Source organism: Homarus americanus, unplaced genomic scaffold (genome assembly GCF_018991925.1).
Source record: "Homarus americanus isolate GMGI-L3 unplaced genomic scaffold, GMGI_Hamer_2.0 scaffold17266, whole genome shotgun sequence".
In the NCBI taxonomy this organism is placed as follows: domain Eukaryota; kingdom Metazoa; phylum Arthropoda; class Malacostraca; order Decapoda; family Nephropidae; genus Homarus; species Homarus americanus.
The window spans coordinates 261,251-285,619 of NW_024752587.1; the positions used below are offsets into that span (position 1 = coordinate 261,251).

Below are 24,369 nucleotides of genomic sequence, written 5' to 3' on the forward strand. Positions count from 1 at the left end.
TATATAACATTAAAAGGGACAAAAATGCAAATTTTTAAATTACCGATTTTTTTCATTTACGAGGAATTATAATTATGCAAGGATGTGATTTGTTATTTTTATTATTAGAATGATCCTGATTGTTATCATTAATTAATTATTTGTCAGTCTTTATTATTATATTCAGGGTATTTTATTTTTGCCAGCAATATTACGCTAATACAGTATTTAAGAGCGTGATGTTTTCGGCAATGTTTAATTATTATTATTATTATTATTATTATTATTATTATTATTATTGATAATATTATTATTATTATTATTATTATTATTATTATTATTATTATTATTATTATTATTATTATTATTATTATTGCTTTCGTCTTTAGTATTTTTAGTGGTAGTAGTAATAGTACTGGCCTCCTGCACCCCTACAGCCTACCCCACACTCTTCCAGCCTACCCTACACCCCTCCAACCTACCATACACCCTCCAGCCTACCCTACACCCCTCCAGCCTACCCTACACCCCTCCAACCTACCATACACCCTCCAGCCTACCCTACACCCCTCCAACCTACACTACACCCCTCCAGCCTTCCTTTATACCCCACTGCTTCACACACCCCTCCAACCTACCATACACCCTCCAGCCCACCACACCCCCCCCTCCAACCCACCCCACACCCCACCAGCTCACTCCCACACCCCACCAGCCTGCCCTACACCCCCACCAGCCTTACCCACACCCCCTACAGCCCACTCCCCACATTTTTCCAGCCAGCCTACACCCCTCCAGCCTACCCTACACCCCTGAGACTACACTGCACCCCCTCCAACCTACCATACACCCCTCCAGCTTCCACCCCACACCCTCCAACCTACCCTACACCCCCTCCAGCCTACCCTACACACCCCCTCCAACCCACACTACACCCCTCCAGCTCACTCCTACACCCCTCCAACCTACTCCCTACACCCCTCTAGCTTCACACTACACCCCCCTCCAACCTACTCCCACACCCCTCCAACCTACCCCACACCCCTCCAACCTACTCCTACACCCCCTCCAACCTACCCTACACCCCCAACCTACCCCACACCCTCCAACCTACCCTACACTCTCCAACCTACCTACATCCCTCCAGCCTACCCTACACCCTCCAACCTGCTAATTACACCCTCCAGCCTACACTACACCCCACCAGCCTTCCCTCTTATACCCCACCAGCCTACCCTATACCCCACCAGCCTACCCCCACCCCCACCAGCCTACCCCCACTCCCACCAGCCAACCCACACCCCACCAGCCTACCCCACACCCCACCAGCCTACCTCTCCACCCCCACCAGCCTACCCTCACACCCCCTCCAGTCTACCCACACCCTCCAGCCTACCCCTACTCCCCCACCAGCCTACCCTCCACCCCACCAGCCTACCTCCCCACCCCACCAGTTTCCACACCCCCTCCAGTCTACTCCCCACTCCCCACCAGCCTACCCCCACCTCCCCACCAGCCTACTCCCCTCACCAGCCTACCCCCCTACTCCCCACCAGCCTACCCTCCACCCCACCAGCCTACCCTATACCCCCCTCCCCCACGCTATCTTTGGCAAAATTCCTGGTGAAGTATAACTCAGATTTAGCATCAAACGAGTGTACATGGGGCGGTGAATCAGCGTGACCAAATCAGTTTCCAAGATTCTATTATTTATCTGTCTGTCTGTCTGTCTGTCTGTCTGTCTGTCTGTCTGTCTGTCTGTCTGTCTGTCTGTCTGTCTGTCATGTCTGTCTGTCTGTCCTTAAATGTGTGCAGTGTGTGTCATTGAAAAATATTTTGCGATTTTTATTGACGCTTTAAATAACTTCAGGGAGTGTAAATGACATTATGTAAACAATGTCATAACCGTACTGTACACGATGGAATAAATAGTAACTTGAATAAATTTTAGAAGATCCATGAAGTAATGGGTCTTTACTTGGCTACCATAACCAAACATGGGTGAAGGGGAGGCGTGGCGTGGGGAGGTCCAGGTGAGAGGCAAAATGAGTGGGTGTTTGTGTGAAGGTGAGGGTGGGGAGGGGGCGGGGGGAGGTTGAGGTGGGCGGTGTAGGGGAGGTGGACGGTGGAGGGTGAGGAGAGTGAGGTGGGTGGAGGTGGAGGGCGTGTAGCCTAGCACCGCCTCACCGTCCAGTTCACTAGCTCGACTCGCCCCTCGACCAACGACTGCACCCCTACATGCTCGACTCCCTCACCTTCAAGATCGTGTCATAAGTGGTGGTGGTAATAATGCTGTGTGTGGGAACTTAACGTATAACTCATCATTTGTCTTCAAGTAAGTGTCTTTATAGCTGTTATCGGACTAGTATGAGTGAAAAGTCCAAACACGGTTGTGCATACCTCACTGCCTTACAAAATTAATGGAGTTTTGGAAATTCAATGTGATTAAATGCTACCAGGGGTGTTTATCTCCCACTACAAGGAGCATTTAATTGTTTTATCACTTGTCAGTAATAATTCTCGTATTATTTAATTGCTGGTAGAAGATAACCAAGAATCGAACAGTATCACCGTCGTAATTAATGTACATTGTCGTTATCAAATCTGTACATGAGTAGGTCACAAAAGATGGTGTCGCTGGTGTTGACTGAAACACTTTAACATACAGTACAGTAGTCGCCAGCACTGTTCTCGTAGTTTATCATCAGCAACACATTAATAGGAGTTGTCCACCATAGACAGTCATTACTTTATTCTCTTCGCCACTTTATCATCTTAGCAGCCAGTCGGACGAGTTAGAGGCGTTATAATTGTTTTAGGACCTGTATAAAATGTGCGAGTCAGGCACCTTAAAAGTTTAGGACTACCAGAAGAGCCAAATCATCTTAGGAACAATTGTTTATGAAACATCGAAGAATCAGTGTTAAGAGTTAATAAAACGCGGCCACCGGTGACGTCATGGGTGGAAAAAAGTGATCCGCAAGTGTTTAACTATATCTAAAAGTAACTCAACTGTTTAAATAATTATGATCAGTGGATCTCAACTGTTTCAATGTGAAAAGTGAATCTCAAGTGTTGAAACGCATAAAAAAGTGATGGTCAGGTTTTACAACATATCTATAAAAGTGACCTAGAGTGTTCATATATATATATATATATATATATATATATATATATATATATATATATATATATATATATATATATATATATATATATATATATATAAGTGATCATCAAGTGTTTAATATGACTGTGACCCTCAAGTATAAAAATATGAAAAAAAGACCTTCAGGTGTTAAATATATGAAAAAGTGACCCTCATGTGATAAAATTTCTGAGGAAGTAACCCTCGAGTGAGAAAATGCATGAAAAAAATTACTTATATTGAGATATAGGAAAAAGTGACCTACAAGTGTTACCGTATTATTTTATATGACCCTCAAGTGTTAACATTTTTGAGAAAGTGACCCACTAGTGTTATATATGAAAAAGGTGACCTTTTAAGTAACCGTCTGGTGATAACATATATGAAAAAGTTGCCCTAACCACCAACTCTTAAACAGTCCTCATTTGCATAGTTAAAGTGTGTGTGTGTGTGTGTGTGTGTGTGTGTGTGTGTGTGTGTGTGTGTGTGTGTGTGTGTGTGTGTGTGTGTGTGTGTGTGTGTGTGTGTGTGTGTGTGTGTGTGTGTGTGTGTGTGTGTGTGTGTGTGTGTGTGTGTGTGTGTGTGTGTGTGTGTGTGTGTGTGTGTGTGTGTGTGTGTGTGTGTGTGTGTGTGTGTGTGTGTGTGTGTGTGTGTGTGTGTGTGTGTGTGTGTGTGTGTGTGTGTGTGTGTGTGTGTGTGTGTGTGTGTGTGTGTGTGTGTGTGTGTGTGTGTGTGTGTGTGTGTGTGTGTGTGTGTGTGTGTGTGTGTGTGTGTGTGTGTGTGTGTGTGTGTGTGTGTGTGTGTGTGTGTGTGTGTGTGTGTGTGTGTGTGTGTGTGTGTGTGTGTGTGTGTGTGTGTGTGTGTGTGTGTGTGTGTGTGTGTGTGTGTGTGTGTGTGTGTGTGTGTGTGTGTGTGTGTGTGTGTGTGTGTGTGTGTGTGTGTGTGTGTGTGTGTGTGTGTGTGTGTGTGTGTGTGTGTGTGTGTGTGTGTGTGTGTGTGTGTGTGTGTGTGTGTGTGTGTGTGTGTGTGTGTGTGTGTGTGTGTGTGTGTGTGTGTGTGTGTGTGTGTGTGTGTGTGTGTGTGTGTGTGTGTGTGTGTGTGTGTGTGTGTGTGTGTGTGTGTGTGTGTGTGTGTGTGTGTGTGTGTGTGTGTGTGTGTGTGTGTGTGTGTGTGTGTGTGTGTGTGTGTGTGTGTGTGTGTGTGTGTGTGTGTGTGTGTGTGTGTGTGTGTGTGTGTGTGTGTGTGTGTGTGTGTGTGTGTGTGTGTGTGTGTGTGTGTTACTGGAAGCCTTTGATACATATTACTGGAAATGATAACCTTCACCAGAAGATACTGCCACTTAGAGGTTTGAGACGACGTTAGCCAGTACAACCTTGAAAGTTTTAGTGTATGACTGTCTATTAAATTAAATACTAGGTATCAAAGAGTAAATTGGGGCTAAAACGTGCTTTTTAAATGCTAATATACTGAATGCTGAACACTGTAAGGATTTTAGCTGTGTTTGATGCTTAGTATAGAGCAGTTCCCATGTGGGTGTTGGCAGTGTGAGGAGGGCGGGTGTGGCTGACGCCGGAGCTCGACTGTAGACTGCCTAGGGGTATTCTGGGCTATGACCTAATACCTTTGGAGTTTGGAGTTATTCTCTTAATGCATATCACCTTTAGTTGTACGTGTGTCTTATGCATGTGTGCACGATGAATCTAATTAAGGGCCTTGTGAAAATACTTTTATTATAACACCTGGTGGCCATGTAAAGGATTCTTTGGAAAACAGTAGGTGCTTTATATATATATATATATATATATATATATATATATATATATATATATATATATATATATATATATATATATATATATATATATATATATATATATATATATATATATATATATATATATATATATATATATATATATATATATATATATATATATATATATATATATAATATATATATATATATATATATATATATATATATATATATATACATATATATATATATATATATATATATATATATATATATAGCCTATATATATATATATATATATATATATATATATATATATATATATATATATATATATATATATATGCTAGGATTACTTTTGAAACGAAAGACTAGGAATGCCAGGGAAGCTTCCACTAAAATAACACAAGGGGGGGGGGAGAGACTCGAACTTGTGGGTCGAACTTGTGGGGGTGACAGAGGCCCCACGAGGCACTTGCATCACCCCGACGTGTCTCTGCCAGCGCTGCCGTTTATTCCTCAACTCTATGACGTCATTTTTCCTCACGTATTCGTTGGGCATTAATGGACATTAAAAAGCATGAATTTTAGGTATAAGTATTGTAATGCCTTGGTAAAATATAAATATGCACATACAAAAACCCTACAACCATATAATATTATAACATAACATGGGAACATTAAACACTAATTGAACAAAAAATATCAAACAGAAGTTAGCATCCTCTGATTTGGTGTAAAATTTATACATCCACCCTGGAATTTCACAGCCTCAGACAAGGCTATTAATGAATTAATAGAGGGAGTTTGCAGAGCGTTTCTGGATTTTGTTTTCATTAAATTCAATTTAGAAAATAGTCTCTCTGCATCTGCATTGGATGTTGGAAGAGACAATACCTGCAAAGCCAATGTACAAAGGTCCTTAAATTGGGAAACACCTACACCGTCCTTAAGTTCCCCTAGTTTTGTATAAACGTCCACTATGTCACTGCTGTCCTTAATCTCGGGTGGTATAGCAATCACATCTAAGTCTCTCCATTGATCGTCTAAAACTTGTATACTGCCACTGTATATGTGGGCACCGCCTTCACTAAGTCGTATAAGGATGGCATCTCCTTCCTGGATTTATTATCAAATACCCTATTTGATGACAAAAATGAACACATCCATAAAAACTTGCTGCCAAACTCAAATCTTTGACGTAATTGCACACAAAGGTTTATCATGAAGATACGACATCTGAATTGTACATCCTTGACCATATTAAGGGAGTTCTCTATATTGTTCACTTTGCAGTAGGCCATGTATTGTTACCCCCAAGTATATTTGGCTTATTGGGAGGTGATTTTCTTCATTTCTGGGATCAACTGCATCAAGATTACCCGTTTGAAAAACTTCATGATAAAAATATCCCAAAAGATTCCTGTAAAGCTGACATATACTATCGTGTAACAATATGAAATTAAGAAAATTGTAGTACAATAAAAGTGAAGGGTCCCTAAGACTCTCTGCTATTTGTTGTACGGCTTTCGTGATGTTATGTTGTCTAGCACTCAGGATGGATGGATGGGAACTCTAGGTGGTGGTTTTCTTATATAAAATATATTATATACAAGACAGTCTGGTGCTGGAGATGCCGTGTGGTGAGAAGCTTGCTCAAGAGACACGTTCAGTGAGTAGCGTGCTTGAGGAGGCATCTGTGCAGGAGCTTCGTTAGAGGAGGTGTTGCGTGTTGCTGTCCTCCAGGTTGAATGAGAGCTGGACAGCGAGGAGCTTGCTTGGAGGAGGTGTTGCGTGTTCAGGAACGTAGGGTAGAATGCCTCTCAATAGAGAGACTGAGAGCTTATATACACAGCAGCCGGAAGTAAACCCGTGGGAACTCGCCGGTTGCTGGACTCCGTTGTTAGGGTAGACGTAGCAGGTGGCGACCCCCCCCCTGAGCAGATCGCTGGTTGCTAGGATACTGTCGCATCGGAATGCGGATACGCAGTTATAGGGGAGAGATCCACTACACGGCCACCAATCTTTCCTCTGATTCTTTTAAAGTAAAAAACATTTTTAGGGGCTGCCACTGCTCTAATACTCATTCAACTGCCTGGTGGAATGATAACCAGCGGGTCTGGTTAACATGCAGAACTTTGTGTGGTTTGACAGTACAGAATGATTGAAATTCCTTAAATTCATGTTGTCGTTTAGCACTATGGGAAAAAGAGGTATATATAAGTCTTATCATGTCTTCACAACGCCGTGGTAGCGTCTCCGAAGCGCATAAGTGAATAGAATGACAAATACATATCAATATGGTTATACCAGGAATAGTGATACTTAGTCTGCTGCTTACAGAATTGTGTTCTCCCATAATGTTACTAGCGCCGTCAGCAGCAAAGCCAATCAGGTTCCCATGTGGAATTCGGTGTGTTTCTAATGTTTTCATAATTAAATTATACAAATTTTCCACTGTTGACCCTGTAGATGATTCATCACCATATACATTGATCACCTTTAATAACCCAAATTTAATGCTGTTTGTGGTTGAATCCCCAAATCTTACGAGAACAGAGGATGCTTTCATCGTACTAATGTCTGTTGTTTCGTCAACAATAATGGAAAATTTACTTTCTCTAAGTTTATCTACTAATCCTCGGTGACACACCGTCCTAACGTCCTCACAACCTTTGTGCATCATGTTCATGACTTGAGCAATTGCAGAATCAGGAAACATCCTCTTCATGACGTCTACTAAATGATCTGCAGTGGTAAATAGCAAGTTGTGCTCGGCTATGAAGCAAGCAAAAAGAATTGTTGCTACGGCTACTCCATTTGCTGCATAGTTCCTATGATGGACCGGGATCTTCTCCTGCTGGACCTCCTGTTGTTCCGAGGCCTCATAAACTGCATGCATCTTTGTCGTTTTGTGACGTTTGATGGCTGTCAACTCTGCACTCGCTTCCCTCTTTCATATTTTGCAAAAGGCCCTAGATAGATTGCCCTCAACACGGGACAACCAGGGCTGGAAATCTTCATTGTTCAGCCATGCATCTCTGAAGCTCCGCTTCGCAGCCATCACCACCTGCAATAGGAGATTTGAACAACTTTTGTGTAGTCTTCCCTGCAAACCCAAGAATAACTAAATCAGTGAATAATTGCCATGATCATTCTAGGCTACTTGCATAGTCCTTTATAAGTGCACAGGAAAATAATGTATATTTGGCCCTTTGGAATAATATCGGCAACAAATGAATAGGGTGTAAAGATTTAATGTATCTAATCATTTCTGTTGATACACTGATAAAAGAAAACGGTTAAGGTATAAGTAACTGCTACATAGTGATGAAAGCTGTGATTAATTACATGCCAATTACATAAATAAATATATCCTTACCGGCTTGTAGATAGAGTTCTGTGAGTACGTCTAGCTGATGATACTTGGCTGATGATGAGAGCTCTTACCATATCCACGGACGAGAACAACGTGGGGTTTCCACATCAATTGAGGGTCCCATGTTGATTTTCCACGCAGTGCCGGATTTAGACCTGTGGAGGCCCATGGGCAGCCCTCATTATAACTTCCCAAGAGGGTGGGGTGGCGAGTGAATTGAGCCTAAACATCTGGGAGTTCCGGGAAAATTTTGAAATTTGAACATTTCTTTGGAGAATTTTGAAGCCATATGCAGTTATATTGAGGAAATTAGAACATTGAGAAATTTTTAATTAACTGTACGTATATTTATATATAGTGTACAAATTCCCAACACACACCCACACAAAAAAGTGAGACATGACTGGAGACGTGATGGAATAGATAAACATGAATTTTAAAGAATGAAAATAAAAATAATCCAAATAAATAAACAAATAAATAAAATATTGTAATATGTGGAGGCCCCCAGATTGTGGAGGCAGCTGCACACTTTGCCCACTCCTGAATCCGGCCCTGTTTCCACGTCATTTATTACCCACAATCCATTTATACCATGCATTATCTGTTGATATATACTAAAGGAGTTGATAAAAAAAAAGTCATATACAGTATATTACTGAAGAAAAAATTATTAAGTCCTTTACATTTTATATGCATTTCTTGAACAATGAGGAATATATTCCTCATGGCGTCTCGGTGATGTAGAATGTGGACGGCCTCTCCTCATGACGTCACCAACAGTCATATGTTTCCTCGTTAACAGACAATATTCCTCAAAACGGCAGCCCTGGTCTCTGCCTTTGGCATTACCGTACCAACCCTTCTGTCTAGTCACTCATAAGCCTAGCAGTGGTGGGCTGTTAACGAAGAGGCAAAAGAAAAATGTTGCAATAGATCAAATGGAACATATTGTCTGTATTTATTTTTTATCTTACAGAACCTGTAGCCCTAGAGGTCCAACCAATTATGCCTGTCCACCAAACAACGAGGGAGGAGACCTTTGTCACCTCCAACACGTCCTCCTCCTCCACATACCAGCAAAGTACCATCATTGAGTCAAGCCACTTCACTCAAGTGGTCTCCTCAGATGGCACCGCTGACGAGAAGAAGCACAGCATGGCCGCCACCTCCACATCTCAGGTTAAGAAGGCTACAGGGCAGCCGACTGTAGAGGTGAACACACTGCTATATTTCATTAACCAAGTCTAATATTTTATGACTCTTTAATGTGTATATTTGAAGACCTTGGGTATATTATTATTATTTATTCTGGTATTTATACACCAAACACCAGCTTACGAGCCACATAACTAGGGAGGTAATTTACTAGTATAGGTTTTGATGTTGGTTACATTAGGTTCTTTTAGTTATGGTTTTACACCCTACATTTTTACCCTACTTGGAAGTCCTGCCTACCTTTGGTGGGGTCAAGATGGGTAGGAAGGGTCATAACTCAATAATTACCATATGTATTTCCCCAAACTTTCAATATCACCAATGTATTCAGCATTAAAAATGTTTTTCATGCCATAATCGGCATCAAAAACTGTACTAGAAAATCACCACCCTAATTATGGGTCTGTGAGCCAGTGTTGTGGAATGATTACCTTCATTTCTAGCTCTTTTAATCTGGGTATTTGTGGCAGGTTCATGGTGCACGTTTACAGGAGATGAGACAGGAGGGAGGAGCCCCACCATCAGTCACTGACAAGGTGAGAGTTATTGTTATGAAGACCTTGTTTGTCCCTTGCAACACTCAGTCTTTGTTTCAGCTTCTGATATTTTTTACTGGACATTTCCTTACCTGACATTGTAAAATGTCTGGATTTACCAGTATTCACTCTTTTGTGAATATTAAAGAATGTAAATTTTGTGGATAAATTTTTTTTCTAAAATCCATCACATTAAAGATATTCCTTAACATTAACAAATGCAAGTCTGCCATCAGCAGTTTGGTAGATGTGGACCGAGTTAATTGAGCACCACATTGTTTATACTGTACATTATTTTCTCGATTTAACAAACTAAATCAAGCCACCCTTTCTGTTAAATAAAAATTTCTGCTAAATCAAATTTCTGTTATTTTCACTCAATTTAATGAATTAATTCACTAAATCGAGCAAAAAATAGCAGAAAAAAATTTCTTCCGCTAAATCGAGTGCGTTATATCGGATTTCATTAAATCGAGAGTATATACTGTATAGCCGACTCAGCCGTATTATCTAATGTATTTGATAATGATGATCTTCAGGTGAGCTTGGTCAAGAGAGAAGGTGAAATAGTTACTCAGCAGGTCAGTCAAGACTCCAGCACCATCCTGATCTCTCCACCTGCAAAGAAAATTGTTATAGCAAAGAAGAAGTCAACACCAGCAAGGTTCTTAACTCCTCTTCAAGGTGTCATTACCAAGGAGGGTGAACAAATTGTGCTTGAGTGCATCATTGATGGTAAGTTATTCCCCTTTTGAGTCTTCATTTTATATTGTATGCTTGTTGAAAGAGAGATGTGCTGTAAGTGGGACCACCATCTGTTAGGCTCTATGTAAAATTTCCACTGTTGGAAATATAATTATTTTATCAATAAATATACTCTGGTGAAACTTATGAAATACTGTACAGTACAGTATACTTGTATCATTACTAGACAAAGGTTAGATTATAAAGGATAAAGGTCATAATGCTAGTTACAGTATTAGCGTAACTCATGTTTATGTGCAGTATCAATATTGTGCACACAGTACATTTTCAAGAAAGTTCATATGAATAATTATTATTGCAACAAGTACAGTAACAGGTCATGGTCACAACTCAGGATCAAATTTTATTTAATGTGTTTTAATTGGTATAATATAAAAGTGGGAATTTAACAAACACTTTGACAGTTATGCTTCCACTTTTTTCTTATTATGGCTATAACCTTGTGTACTGACATATGTTTGTATTCTTTCCTTCTATTGTGATTAAATGTGTGAATGAGGTTTGATACAGTACAAATCTTCATGTGCCAGAGTTTGAGAGCAGGTGATAACATGTTATATGTATTGGGAAAATATCTGCCTCAAGAAAGAATACATATTGTACTGTACTTATAATCTTTTCTCCTATTTTGTAGGCTTCCCAGATCCAGTAGTGACATGGACCCATAATGGTGGACCAGTAAGCCATGAAGCACAAGTGACGGCAAACCTTAATAAGGCAACCTTGATCATTCCAAGGGTCAAGCAGAGCCACTCTGGACACTACACCTGTGCCATAGAGAATGAGACTGGCTCGGCTCAATGTACCTGTGATGTGATTGTCAAGAGTAAGTGTAACTATTTCTCATGGTACTGTATAGTGTTAAGCGTCCACACCTCTTATTTTAAAGCTTTAGGTAACTAGAACTTCCAGTCACTCTATCTGCTGTCTATTCTCTCACCTGTTTTGTTCTTTAATTATTATCACACTTTTGTTAAATCTATTTCTTTCATGTCTTTTTCTACATCTTCCTCCACTTCCTTTTCTTCACTTTTCCTCTTCCTTCTCATTTTAGGTCAGAAAACCTTTGTCTAGTTCCAATGCATGTACAGTACTTCATGCACTTAAGTCATTTCAGAAGTTTGCTACACACCCACACAAACAATTCATCCCTCTCTACTGACTAATGTGTGTCCTTTGTTGTACAGTACAGTACTCACATTGAAATTCTCAGAATAAAGTGACTTTTCTTTTGCTGAGTTGTTTCATCCTGTTAAAATGTGGTATAAATTCTGTCAGCTTTGTTACCGATAGTTCTGAGAGATGTAGACTTGTGAAGAAGAAAAAATTATAAGAATGCAGAAAAATAATTGCATCTTGGACTATCTTCCTTGTGCTGTTAATCTGCTGTTTATCATCATTATTCACATTGTCCTTTTATTTCTTTGAACAACTATGCTTTGTACAATTTTGAGACTTCCATTTCTGAGGTCTCCCTATTAATATATAAATTGTTATTATTTCAACAGAGACACAGTTCCCACCTGTAATATCCAAAAGGCTGCAGCCAGCTGTAGTGGGAGTGAATGAACGTCTTCATTTGGAGATTGATGTCACTGGCACTCCGTTACCACAAGTTACATGGTCAAAAGATGGCCAGCCACTAAGTGCAAATGACCATATTACTTTGAGATCGGAAGGTACAAGGCACTTACTAATCATTCAACAAGGTATGTTTATTAATATACTATACAGTATTTTATTTTTATTGCATTATAGGAACTGTTATATAAATACTTAAAAATGCTAAAGTACTGTATACTGTGCTGTCATTGTCCAGTAATTGTAAAGTAATCACTATTGCTAGTGTAGTCTTATAACTTTTACTCTCCCTTAATAGAGAAGTTTTAAGTATTAAGAATTTTTTTCATTTTGTCAATATTATGGTGAAATTTGTAGCTGAACCTGGAGACTCAGGAAGATATGGTGTGATAGCATCCAACCCGGCTGGTCGTGCCGAGTCTTTGGCTGATGTCATGGTAACACAGTTGATTCTGGACAAGGCTCCTCCCTCGCACAGAATTATGTTTACAGACATAAGTGACGAAGCTAAGGTACCAGAGTTGTTCTTATATTTTACTTTACTTCTCCTCTTCTCAGAAAAACAAGCAATCTGATCTTAACATGGCAGAAATATAGGTAATGGCTATTGTTTGATTTTACTGTGCAGTATGTCCTAAGTTGTTCACTGTGAACACTCAGTAATTTTTCATTGGCACTTAACTTGATCACCAGCATGCCTCAATGTTCATAATTTTTTTTGTCACTAAGAACTCTTATATGAACACAGTAAATGGCTCTGCCCTCAAAATTACTTTTAAGTTTTAGTACAATGTAAATAAATTTATAAGCATGTACAGTATCTCAATCCAATACGTGTATCGAGCCATGTACAGACAGTTTGTCCTAATTTGACTATAAGACCACAGTCAATGTATATATAGTATGGTGATGGATAATCCCTTACTCTACTCACTTCACTTAATACAAGCTGTAGGGATATATTCTGGAATTATTACTTGAGGCGGCTGTCATACACTTTGAACACTGGGAGTACAGTAAGAGGAATGTGAGTTAATGCAGTGCTCAGGGTTACAAAGGTTCACTGTAACTTAAATATCAGCTTTGGAAATAATACCCACATAATGATAGAAGTTTCTGCTATTTTAATAAAGTTTTTACTTCAAGTATAGATGTTTCATTATTTTTTGGTGTGTGTGTATGCATGAGTGTGTAGAGAGACATCCAAGTGGAAAGCATGGGTTATAAATATGTTTATTCTATGAAAAATTGTATACCTGGGTACAGTACTTAATGAAGCAAAAGTTAGAGATGTCTGGAGTTATAATTTGAATCTTGTCTTGAAAAAGACCTAACAGAGATGTGACAAGGGATATTCATGTTTTGAATTGACTAATTGAAGGGATGAGATTCATTAAGTACAGGAAGAAGCAGTGTGGAGTTTGAAACATGATAATTTTATCAGTTTTCATATGACTGTGGGTATTCATCTGGTGAAAAGTCTGTGATAATAAAGTCCAATATTTTTTCTTCTTTTTGGTGGGTCAAGATTTTTTTTCTCTGGTATTTTTCAAAGTAATAAAAATAATAACTGCAAATAGTTTCACAGTTACATGAAAATAAATGTTCTACTATGTGCCTTAGGAAAATAGGTGAGGTAATGGGGAACATATAGAGTGCAAAGGAGATATGTGTAGGCAGACAGTTTTTCATTATCTCAGGGAGTTGTGACTCTGCCTTGCCAGCTGTTCCCACCCTGTGGGTAGGTGTTAGGAAGGGCAACCAGCCATAAAACTGCTTCAACATGCTTGATGGCAACTAGGTCACCACAGCTGTGCCCATCCCCTGGTTTCTGTTGCATTTTCTAGGCTAGCACCCTAGGTTTGTGGTGGTGAGGACAGGGGAACATCCAGTTCTGATTTTACCCAACAGCTGCCGTCTGATAATCATGGCTAACCCACATAAGCGTGGAATATGGCCGTAAAACATTAATGATGATGATATGATGGGATGGCCTGGAGGCTCTTCTGTTAAGGCCTCCATCTCAGGAGGACTGAAGTTGCATCCCAGGAAGTATAAGCCCTACCTATTTGCCTGGCCATATGATTGTCAGTTGCAGAAATACCTGTACTGTGCATACATACATACATATACTGTATGCTGTACCTACAAACCAAACTGAAAATATTATACATTATTTTTGCTTCATGTGCACGATTTAAAATTATATGAATATTGTATAAGATAAACAGTCAAAAGTTGAAGAATGCAAAAAAGTTTACTTTGGGAGAGTGGAAGAATATGAAGACAGAGTAGATGTAAACCTAAATAATTGTAATCCCTGAGTATTTAACCAGGTGACCCAAAGAGGCAGAAGTAATCAATGTTGCCCTTGAGTTGGCCATATTACAGTATGCTGTAACAGTATAGGACATGCAGTTTCTTGTGTGTTAGTGAGGGAGAGAGACAGTGGATGTCTCAATTTATGAGAGCAAATTTGATGTTCAGTTTTTTAGATGGATGAGGCAAGGATAATGTATGAAACTTTTTGGGTTAAAAAATATGAAAAAGTATCATTTCTACTGATGATATGAGAATATATTAAGTGACATTTATGAAGAAATTAAAGTTAGAGTACATGAAGATGTTAGAAAGGTTGAAAAGGCCAAGGAGATGGACTATTGGATATATTGTACAGTTCAGTAGATAGAGAGATGAGTTGAATTAAGTACTAACTCTGTCAGGAGGAATTTTGGAATTGACAAAGGTTTATTAAGAAATAATTTGATAAACATATGACATTGTTCTTAATCAGTATGTGTAAATGTTGGTCTATACTGTAAGTGGTAATAAACTTCTAAATGCTCAGAGACTATACAGCAGGTCAAGGTAAAATATACAAGTATTAATGACTGTGTATAGAAGTATGTGAGCCAATTTGCATGCAGTGCTCTACAGGTGGCAACACTAGTTAGTTTGCTTTATTCACATATTACATTATACAATAAACTGCATTTGTGAGGCATATGCTTGACTGATATTTCTTTTAGTTTTCTTGTTTTACTACCATGCTAAAGTTTTATAATACATTGAGTTTGAAGTTCTTAAGGAATAAGTTACTCTCCAGGCTTATAAGTTTAGAAATTCAAATCATATTTCCAATAAACTTAATAAAAAAAAAGAGGGAGATGACTATAATTTTGTGATCTGCATTGTCCAGGTTATTGAGGGGCAGTTCTTGGCAGAGTTTGTGCACATTTTCACTTTTCTCTGGTACTAATTCTCTGACATCTTGTTATACAAGTCTATCCTTGCTTACTGGCATTTACAAAGCTGTCAGCTTAAAGAAATCAGCATTTTCACACCACCTGCTGCTAATTATGGAATCCATGTTGCAGGCTGTCATGTTCAGCTGTTACAGTTTCCATTTTCATTATTAAAGATTACACTGTTGCAGTTTGCCTTGTCATGTCAAACAGGCACCATGTGCAGTGTTTATTGTTACAGTGTAATGAATAAAAGTTATGCTTACTGTTAGGATCTTTAACAATACATAATGATTGTTACATACTGTACTGCTAATTACTGTAGCTATCTTGAATCATTCTTTTGTAATCCTGAGGTTTAGTCAGACATTTAAACTTTCATATACTGTATCTCAATGGTATTTATTAGAATCAGGTTAAAAATTTGTGTTATAATGCATTAATACAGTATTATATTTTATATCATATTTTATTGGTATAAAATGTGGTTATGAGTTTTGGTAAGAATATGTCAGAGGAATGTTAGAGATTTTGTCACTACCTGAGCCACGATGAATAATTGAATTATCCAGACGTCCTATAGTATTGGTAGTTCAGTAAACCATTGTGTAGTGTGGCCTTCATGTGGTTACACTGTTCACTATTGTTTCAAAGGTTGATGGTCTTTGCTCAGGTTGCCTTATTTTTTTAGTTTAACAAATTTATTGACAAAGCTTGGAGTACAGTTTGCCTATTCTGAGTAATTCAGTCAGGTCTTGACACTGAGGGTGGTATCACTTCTCACTGCCATGCAGGACAGAGGTTCATACACAAAGAAATACATCATATTCATTAACAGTATATTTAGGTTAGATTCATGTGGCCTAAGTCCATTAAATCTGAATTTTACATTTAGGAAAAGTGAAGGTGGTTGAGTGTAGTGCCAGCCACACTGCCTCCTTGTGTACTGAAGGCTCCCATTTTAAATACTATACAGGTACTATATTAATCAGAAACTGGGAGTTTATATTACTCTACATTTGTACAGTATGGTACAGTACTTTGATAAAATTCGTCATGTAATCTTGTAGTGAGATGGAGCAATGTAATATTTTCATTTGGTTTGTATACATTTATATTTGTGTACAGTATATGTGCTGTACTATAGTTAATTGTGTGTGTCTGTTTACCCCCCAAAATGTCTTAAATGATACATCACTTTGATCACTTTACCAAACATCACAGGTTCCCTCCTGATCTAACAATGTGTGTCCAAAGTACCAGTAACAAAGAACAGACCAACTACCCAAATGGCTAATAAGCTGATAAGTGGAGAAATAATGAATTATTCAGGACAGTATTGCACATTATTATTATATACAGAAATGCATAAGAATGTATTTACAGTATATATAATGCATAAACCAAAGTAAAAGCATGTATGTATACAGTTGATATGTAAAATAATGTATGAATGTATGCATACAGTGAATACATGAATCAGAAGTGTAAGAACGCATGTATACAGTTGATATGTAAAATAATGTATGAATGTATGTATACAGTGAATACATGAATCAGAAGTGTAAGAATGCATGTATACAGTTGAAACATTAAAACAAAAGTGATAACTCCAGAATAGTTTCCAAGTGTTTCCATTCAAACTACTGTACTTATTTTTTATTGCACTTGTAGACAAGATGCACATTTTTACTTAGATGTCTAATGTCACTCTCACTGCTATGTTTTGTTCTTTCAATTGCTCATATTCTCCCAACTACAAAGGGTTTTGCTTATAAGTTGTTTGTGTTTCTAAACACTTTGGTGTGGGACTACAGGAAAGGAATAATTATCAACTTATTCATAATGTTTTGTACATATCTCATGTTTCTGATTTCTCTCTTGGTGGAGGCAACACTGTCATCTCTCCTTTCTCATCTTCTTGCTGTACAGAGGAATATCGAATCTCTTGAAGAAGGGCATGTGAAAACTATAAAACGAGCTATAGAGGAAGTTGCAGTAGAGACATCATCTTCCTCTTCCCCTTTAAAAATCCTCAAGGCTCCCATTCCCAAGCCTTCTTTTGAATCACCCACCACCACTCAAGTCCTCCCAACTCCTCCCAGTGTTCCACAAGCTCCTCCTCCTGAGCCCATGAGTGAAGAGGAGGTGGATGTTAAACGACTTCCAGGTAAACTGAAAAAGGCATGGCCACCACCACCACCTGATGATGATGAAGCAGAACACGTCCCCAAAATTGACACGAGTGTGGAGATAACGTCTCGCAACGTGTCCTCCATCATTTCATCATTTTCAGCCTCAAGTGAAATGCAGTCATCATATGTAAGTCAAAGTATGCTTCCAAAACAAATTCCAAAACCTAGACCACCTCCAAAGCTTCCAGAAGAACTGAATATTGAACTTCAGCCAGAACCAGCACCTGAGTATGGATACTTGACTCCTCCAGAGGCCATGGTGGTGGAAGAACCACAACCAGAGATACAGTATGAATTGGTCCCTGAAGTCCAGCCAGAGCCAGAGCCAGTATTAGTTTATGAACCAGAACCTGAGTATCATGTAGTACAGTCACCTGAACCTGTATGTGTGCCAGAGCCACATGTTGAATTTGTTTCTCCTCGTGAGCCCGAGAAAATAAAAGAAGTGAAAGTAATTGAGCGCTTTGAATCTGATGTTCAGTTAAGGCAAGAATTTAAAAGAGTAACTGTGCCCAAGATGGAACCATATAAGATTTTATCTCCTGTTCCTGAGGTGGTACCTGAGCCTGTTCCAACTCCAGAGCCACCCAGAGTTCCAACTCCAGAGCCACCCAGAGTTCCAACTCCGGAGCCACCCAGAGTTCCAACTCCAGAGCCACCCAGAGTTCCAACTCCAGAGCCACCCAGAGTTCCAACTCCAGAGCCACCCAGAGTTCCAACTCCAGAGCCACCCAGAGTTCCAACTCCAGAGCCACCCAGAGTTCCAACTCCAGAGCCACCCAGAGTTCCAACTCCAGAACCACCCAGAGTTCCAACTCCAGAGCCACCCAGAGTTCCAACTCCAGAGCCACCCAGAGCTCCTACTCCAGAGCCACCCAGAGTTCCTACTCCAGAGCCACCCAGAGTTCCTACTCCAGAACCACCCAGAGTTCCTACTCCAGAACCAGCCACAGTTGTTGTTCCAGTTGTAGAACAGGTCACTGAAGAGTTTATCCCATATGATTATGAACCCCAAACAAAAAGAGAAGTAAAGACAGAGACCAGCACAACTGAAAAGAGCTTCTATGAGTCCAAACGTTCAATGTCCAAAAGTAGCTATTCTACAGTTGAGACTAAAGTGTACACAACAGGAGTGTCAAGTCCACCCTCTGAACACACTGTGGAAGTTTCACCTGCACTAGACTTTACTCTACAGCCCACTCAGCCTGAGCCAGTTGAGCTCATTATTCCTGAGAGTACCATTACCCCCGAGCCTCTAGTTCCTGAACCCATTGTAGAACCTTGTCCACAGCAGACAGATGACACACATCCAAAACAAGTTCTGAAATCTTCACCAGAGGATGATATATTGGAGTATTTTGTTCCAGAAAGTGAACAGGTAATTGAATTCATGCCTTCTCCTCAACCAGTGCCTGCAGAACCAAGCCCAGAGCCATCCCAAATTGTGTTACAACAGCCATGGTCACCTAGACTTGATGAGAACATACAACATGGTGAATTTAGTACAAATGCAGTATCATCATCAATAAACAGAGAAATGAAAACGATGTTTGTTACATCATCTAATGTACAGACAAAAATTTTTGCCCAAGTTCCCCCACAAGAGCCTGCGGCACCAGCCATGTTACCTGAGTTGGGAAGACCAGAACGTCAACCTCTTCAGCCTCTTATAATGCCAGAATGCACACTACCTGAGCAAATAACTGTTGAAGAACCAGTAAAACCGCCAAAACCCCCAGAGCGCGATGAGGCAAGAGAACAGAAGAAGCCGAAGAAGAAACGGGAGTCTGTTATTCAGATTGCAAAAAGATTAGAAGAGACTATTGTTCCAATGTCTCCAGATGAGGTACCTGGTGGGATAAGAATGTTTCCAAGTCCCAAGCAGCCTTCTACCCCAGTTCGGGATGTTCCTACTCCAACCCAAGAGACTTCATCTGCCAGAGCAACGCCCACTATCGATGATAAGTTGTTTGGAGAAAAATTCCCAGAACTTGAGCCTTTTCCTTTCACTGTTGAAGAGAAACCAAGGAGAGAACGACCACGTAGTTTACCTCCTCCAGTGCCCCGTAAATTTATTCCTGGGTCCTTCACTGACAGTGAATACGAGAGTGATATGGAGCCTGAACACAGATTCCAACTTAAGAAAATTAAGTTTGAAGCACAAGAGCCACTGCCTCGCCCAGCATCAGTTGGCCAAGAGATTTTGCCTCCATCAGCTTTTGATACTCCACCTGTGTTTGATGGTGGAATGAGACCTGAAATCCTTAAGAAAGAGGAAGTAGTGAAAGAGGCACCAAAATCTATCACACCAAAGAAAAAGACAAAAATTGTACAGAAGTTTTTGGCTGCTGCAGGCGAGAGTGCAGAGGAAACGATAATCAAGCCAATTCCAAAGAAACCACTTGAACCTAAGAAGCATCATGTAGTGCAACCTTCACCAGAACAGATGATGGATGTTAGCTCTGAGACTCTGAGAACACGAGGAAAACTTTCTACATCCTGGCCCCCACACCCAGAGCCTCACCTGACACAACCAATACAAACTGATAGGACTTCTTTCTCTGAGACGCAGGCATCTTCAGTGTCATCCTTCTCTGAAACAAAGACACAGATGACTTCTATGAGTTATGAGACAAGACAAGCTAAAATAAGTCAACAGTCGCAGCAAATTTTAACTCCTGCCCCAGTCTTAGTACCAGAACCTGCCCCCGAGTATGTCCTTCAGCCAGAACCTGCACCAGAGTATGTTATTCAACCAGAACCTGAACCTGTATATATTCCAGAACCAGAACCTGTATATATCCCAGAACCAGAACCTGTATATATCCCAGAACCTGAACCTGTATATGTTCAAGAACCTGAACCTGCACCTGTGTATGTCCCAGAACCTGAACCTGAACCTGCACCTGTGTATGTCCCAAAACCTGAACCTGCACCTGTGTATGTCCCAAAACCTGAACCTACACCTGTGTATGTCCCAAAACCTGAACCTGCACCTGTGTATGTCCCAAAACCTGAACCTGCACCTGTGTATGTCCCAAAACCTGAACCTGCACCTGTGTATGTCCCTGAACCTGAACCTGCACCTGTGTATGTCCCTGAACCTGCACTGGTGTATGATCTGCAACCAGAACCTGCTCCTGTGTATGACCTGCAACCAGAACCTGCTCCTGTATATGACCTGCAGCAAGAACCTGCTCCTGTATATGACCTGCAGCCAGAACCTGCTCCTGTGTATGACCTGCAGCCAGAACCTGCTCCTGAATATGCAATACAATCAGAACCAGCCCCTGTTTCAATGGTAGAACCTCTGGTTGACTTTACTGCTGCACCTGGATTCAGACCCGTGCGAGCGCCAACACCAAAGGCTACACCACCACCACCAAAGCCAAGCCAAGTGAAGTCTGCTCCTCCACCACCATTTGACATGACTCCTCCTGACTTTACAACTTATACAAAGCCTGCCATTGTGCCTGAAGTAAAAACAACCCATGTAACTAAAACTACACAAGAAATTATAAGTAAAAAAGTTGAAAAGCAAGTAAGTAAATCTACTGTTAAGTCTGTCAAGAAATCTGAGCCTCCATCCGAGTTAGTTTCTAGGCCTCCTTGGGTCAGTAAAAAGGCCCCCGCATGGCCTCCAAGTTCTCAAGGAGAAGCACAAAGTGTTGTTTCCTCAGTGCAAATACGTTCTCAGTCCTTAGAACGACCTCAAGTGACAGTGGCCTCCACACTTCCTGCAAGGCCACATGAAGCCCCACCTTCTATATATTGGTCAAGCAATGTTACCCTTCAGGAGAAAAGGATGTCATGGCCTCAAGCAGCTCCTCAGATGCAAACAGTATCTTCTGCTTCTGTTCATGAATCAAGTTCAGTAACCTCAAAACAGGAGATGGTAAAGATGTCACAACAGATGTCTCAGACAACCTCAAGGAAACAAGTTAAGACAGAGAAAACTATGCAGGATGCCAAGCAGAGTTATGCAAAAATAGTTTCAGAAAAACAAGTGACTGCAGGGTCCAAAAAGTTGACACATGCACCCATTCAAACTCCAGTCCTGCCACCTGTTAAGGAAATACCAAAAATTAAGCCAAAGAAGGAAGTTTTTGTTGAATCATCTGCTCCTCCCAGAGAGAGTTCTGTTGTGTCTCCAATAATACAACTTCCTCCCCTAGAACCATTTCCATTTGAAGCCCAACCTGACCAGGGGAAGAAACCAAGAGGAAAGGCTCCCTCCATGCCAAAGAAATTTGTTCCTGGCTCCTTTACTGAGAGTGATTATGAGAGTGATTATGACACAACAGCAAGTTCCTTTTCCAGACTGTATATGAGTGACAGTGAGGCAACAGGTTTTAGACCAATGAATGTGAAAATGAAAAAGGGGAGAACAAAGAAGCCTAAGCAACCTTCACCACCACCACCCTCCACGTTGGGTCCTCCTCAACCTTTTGAAGTCAAGCTTAAGCCACTAAGTGTTTTCTCAGATGTAGATTCAGATATTCCAACTTCAAGAGAGAGTACTCCTGTACCTGGACCTACAATAAGCCAAAGTAAACATGTAATACGCACAACAAAATCTTTAGCTTGTCAAATAACTCCAGAAAATAAACCTATAAAGCAAACTCAGAAGTTTGTGCAGCAGAAAACTCCCATTATAACACCTACTGCTCCTAAAGTTGCTCTTCTAACTCCAGCCAAGCCATCACCTGCTGTTGCTCCTCTCACTCCAGCCAAGCCATCACCTGCTGTTGCTCCTCTCACTCCAGCCAAGCCATCACCTGCTGTTGTTCCTCTCACTCCAGCCAAGCCATCACCTACTGTTGCTCCTCTCACTCCAGCCAAGCCATCACCTGCTGTTGCTCCAAGAGTGGTGCCCCAAGCTGTAAAACCCACATCTGTAGCACCGACCTATTTGAGTCAACCAGAAATGAAGGTGACTACAAATGTTTCATCAGCATCTTCCGAGATGATTGTTAAGACGGAAGTTAAACAAGTAGGTTCACAGGTTCAAACTACAGAGAAGCGAGAGAGAGGAGTGAAGGGTATGATGAAAATGTTTGAGGGCAGTGGTCCAGCTCCAATGCCACAGGGTGTTGTGGTGTCTGCACATATTCCGGGCCCCTCCACTATTGGGGTACAGTCACCACCACCACCACCACCACCTGTTGGAGCTGTACCATTCCAAGTACCTGCCCCAGTGCCAAGTGCTGCCCCAACCCCCTCTACAAGTGAAGCTTCAGTCCGATATATCCCTGTGGCTCATGATGCTGATGGTGCAGATAAAACCTCAAGCTCCAGTAACATGAAAACAAAGCCATCATCTCCAAAGTCCAGAAAGAAGACAGAGAATCTACAGATGACTGCTCAAGAGAGGGAAGAAAGCGGTTATGCAGCAGATACTGAAGGAACTCTGCCACGCCGCAATATAAAGAGTAATCAGTCAATGAGTTCATCAAACATTACTTCTAGTTCTTCATTTTCAAAAAGTGAAAGTTTTATGTCTTCATCGTTCTCCAAGAATGAGAGTAAAGACTTTTCATCAAGTTCTGGTTTTGGTCAAGTAGAACCTCCATTATTTCCCTCTGGCTTTGGTGCCCCTGCCAGTGGTGGTCTGCCTCCTGAAGGTAGTTTCCCCTTGGGTTCCTTTCCCTTCCCTTCCGCCCCCGCCTCTTCAGTAGGCCAGACCTCGCACTTCTCCAGTTCATTCAAGTCGTCAGAAAGTAAATCTTCCCAGGTTCGTAAACAATAGCCTACCGGTGCCTTTTAACGCCTCTTGGCAATAGTGTAGCCTGAGTCGTCATTAGCCGTGTTAGATGTCGATATCACTAATAATGTTTAACCCAGGGTCAAATCTTTGTAGCTTTCTGTTTCTCTTAACTGTTTTCCTGTTTATAATGGCTTGCATGCACTTGTGCATGTTGTCTTAGAACCTGCATATTGGACATACAATGCGCCTTACAACCCAATATTCTGTTCTAATGCAATTTTCTTTCTGGACAGGTTAAAAAACTATGGTCATTTCCCTGCTAAACAGCAATTGATGCAAAACGTGAGATTTTAAGTAAGTTTGTTTTTCTCCCTGTAAATGAAACTGTGTGATGTTCTCCACGTCGGCCATTTTCTCTTCCGGCTGTAACCAATTAATTCACTAAAAAACTGTGTATCTGCTATATTTATCTTTTATCTTTTTGTTTTTTCTTTCAATGGCTTTTTAGTGCACTTGGGGTATCTCGATTTTGTTCCCTCTTTTGCCGTCCTATCCATTTATGTTTTACATCTTTCAAGTTCTTATTAGACTGGGAGCCATGCAATCAGCAGAGCCCATTCCTGTAAGTACCTCATGTATACAGTACAGTATGTGTTATATAGGTGAATGTTGGATTTCTTATGGATGGCCTTGATAAACTTACCCGAAATATGATACGGTCTTGGAAATTGGATTTGAGAACGTTTTTTTTTTTTTAACAAACTTTGTTTTAATGACCTTGAGCAAGTGTTGACCAAGTGAATAACAATTACTGATTCTACTAAAGAGTTTGAAATTTAAAATTCGCAAACCTTGGATGG

The 24,369-nt window shown here is 40.4% G+C and overlaps 1 protein-coding gene across 4 annotated transcripts in view; it reads left to right on the forward strand.

Moving 5' to 3' along the window:
- Positions 1-24,369, forward strand: part of LOC121855140 (titin-like) — a 94,181-nt gene that overhangs the window by 61,670 nt on the left and 8,142 nt on the right. For 2 of the 4 annotated variants that reach the window (XM_042350006.1, XM_042350004.1), the window contains exons 31-37: positions 9,242-9,477; positions 9,951-10,016; positions 10,556-10,751; positions 11,416-11,607; positions 12,290-12,490; positions 12,720-12,874; positions 17,540-23,536. In XM_042350006.1, coding sequence (XP_042205940.1) covers positions 9,242-9,477; positions 9,951-10,016; positions 10,556-10,751; positions 11,416-11,607; positions 12,290-12,490; positions 12,720-12,874; positions 17,540-23,536 — 7,043 coding nt within the window. Of the gene's footprint in view, positions 1-9,241; positions 9,478-9,950; positions 10,017-10,555; positions 10,752-11,415; positions 11,608-12,289; positions 12,491-12,719; positions 12,875-17,539; positions 23,537-23,802; positions 23,864-24,369 lie in introns of all 4 variants that reach the window. The other 2 variants (XM_042350007.1, XM_042350008.1) reach the window with 2 other exon arrangements.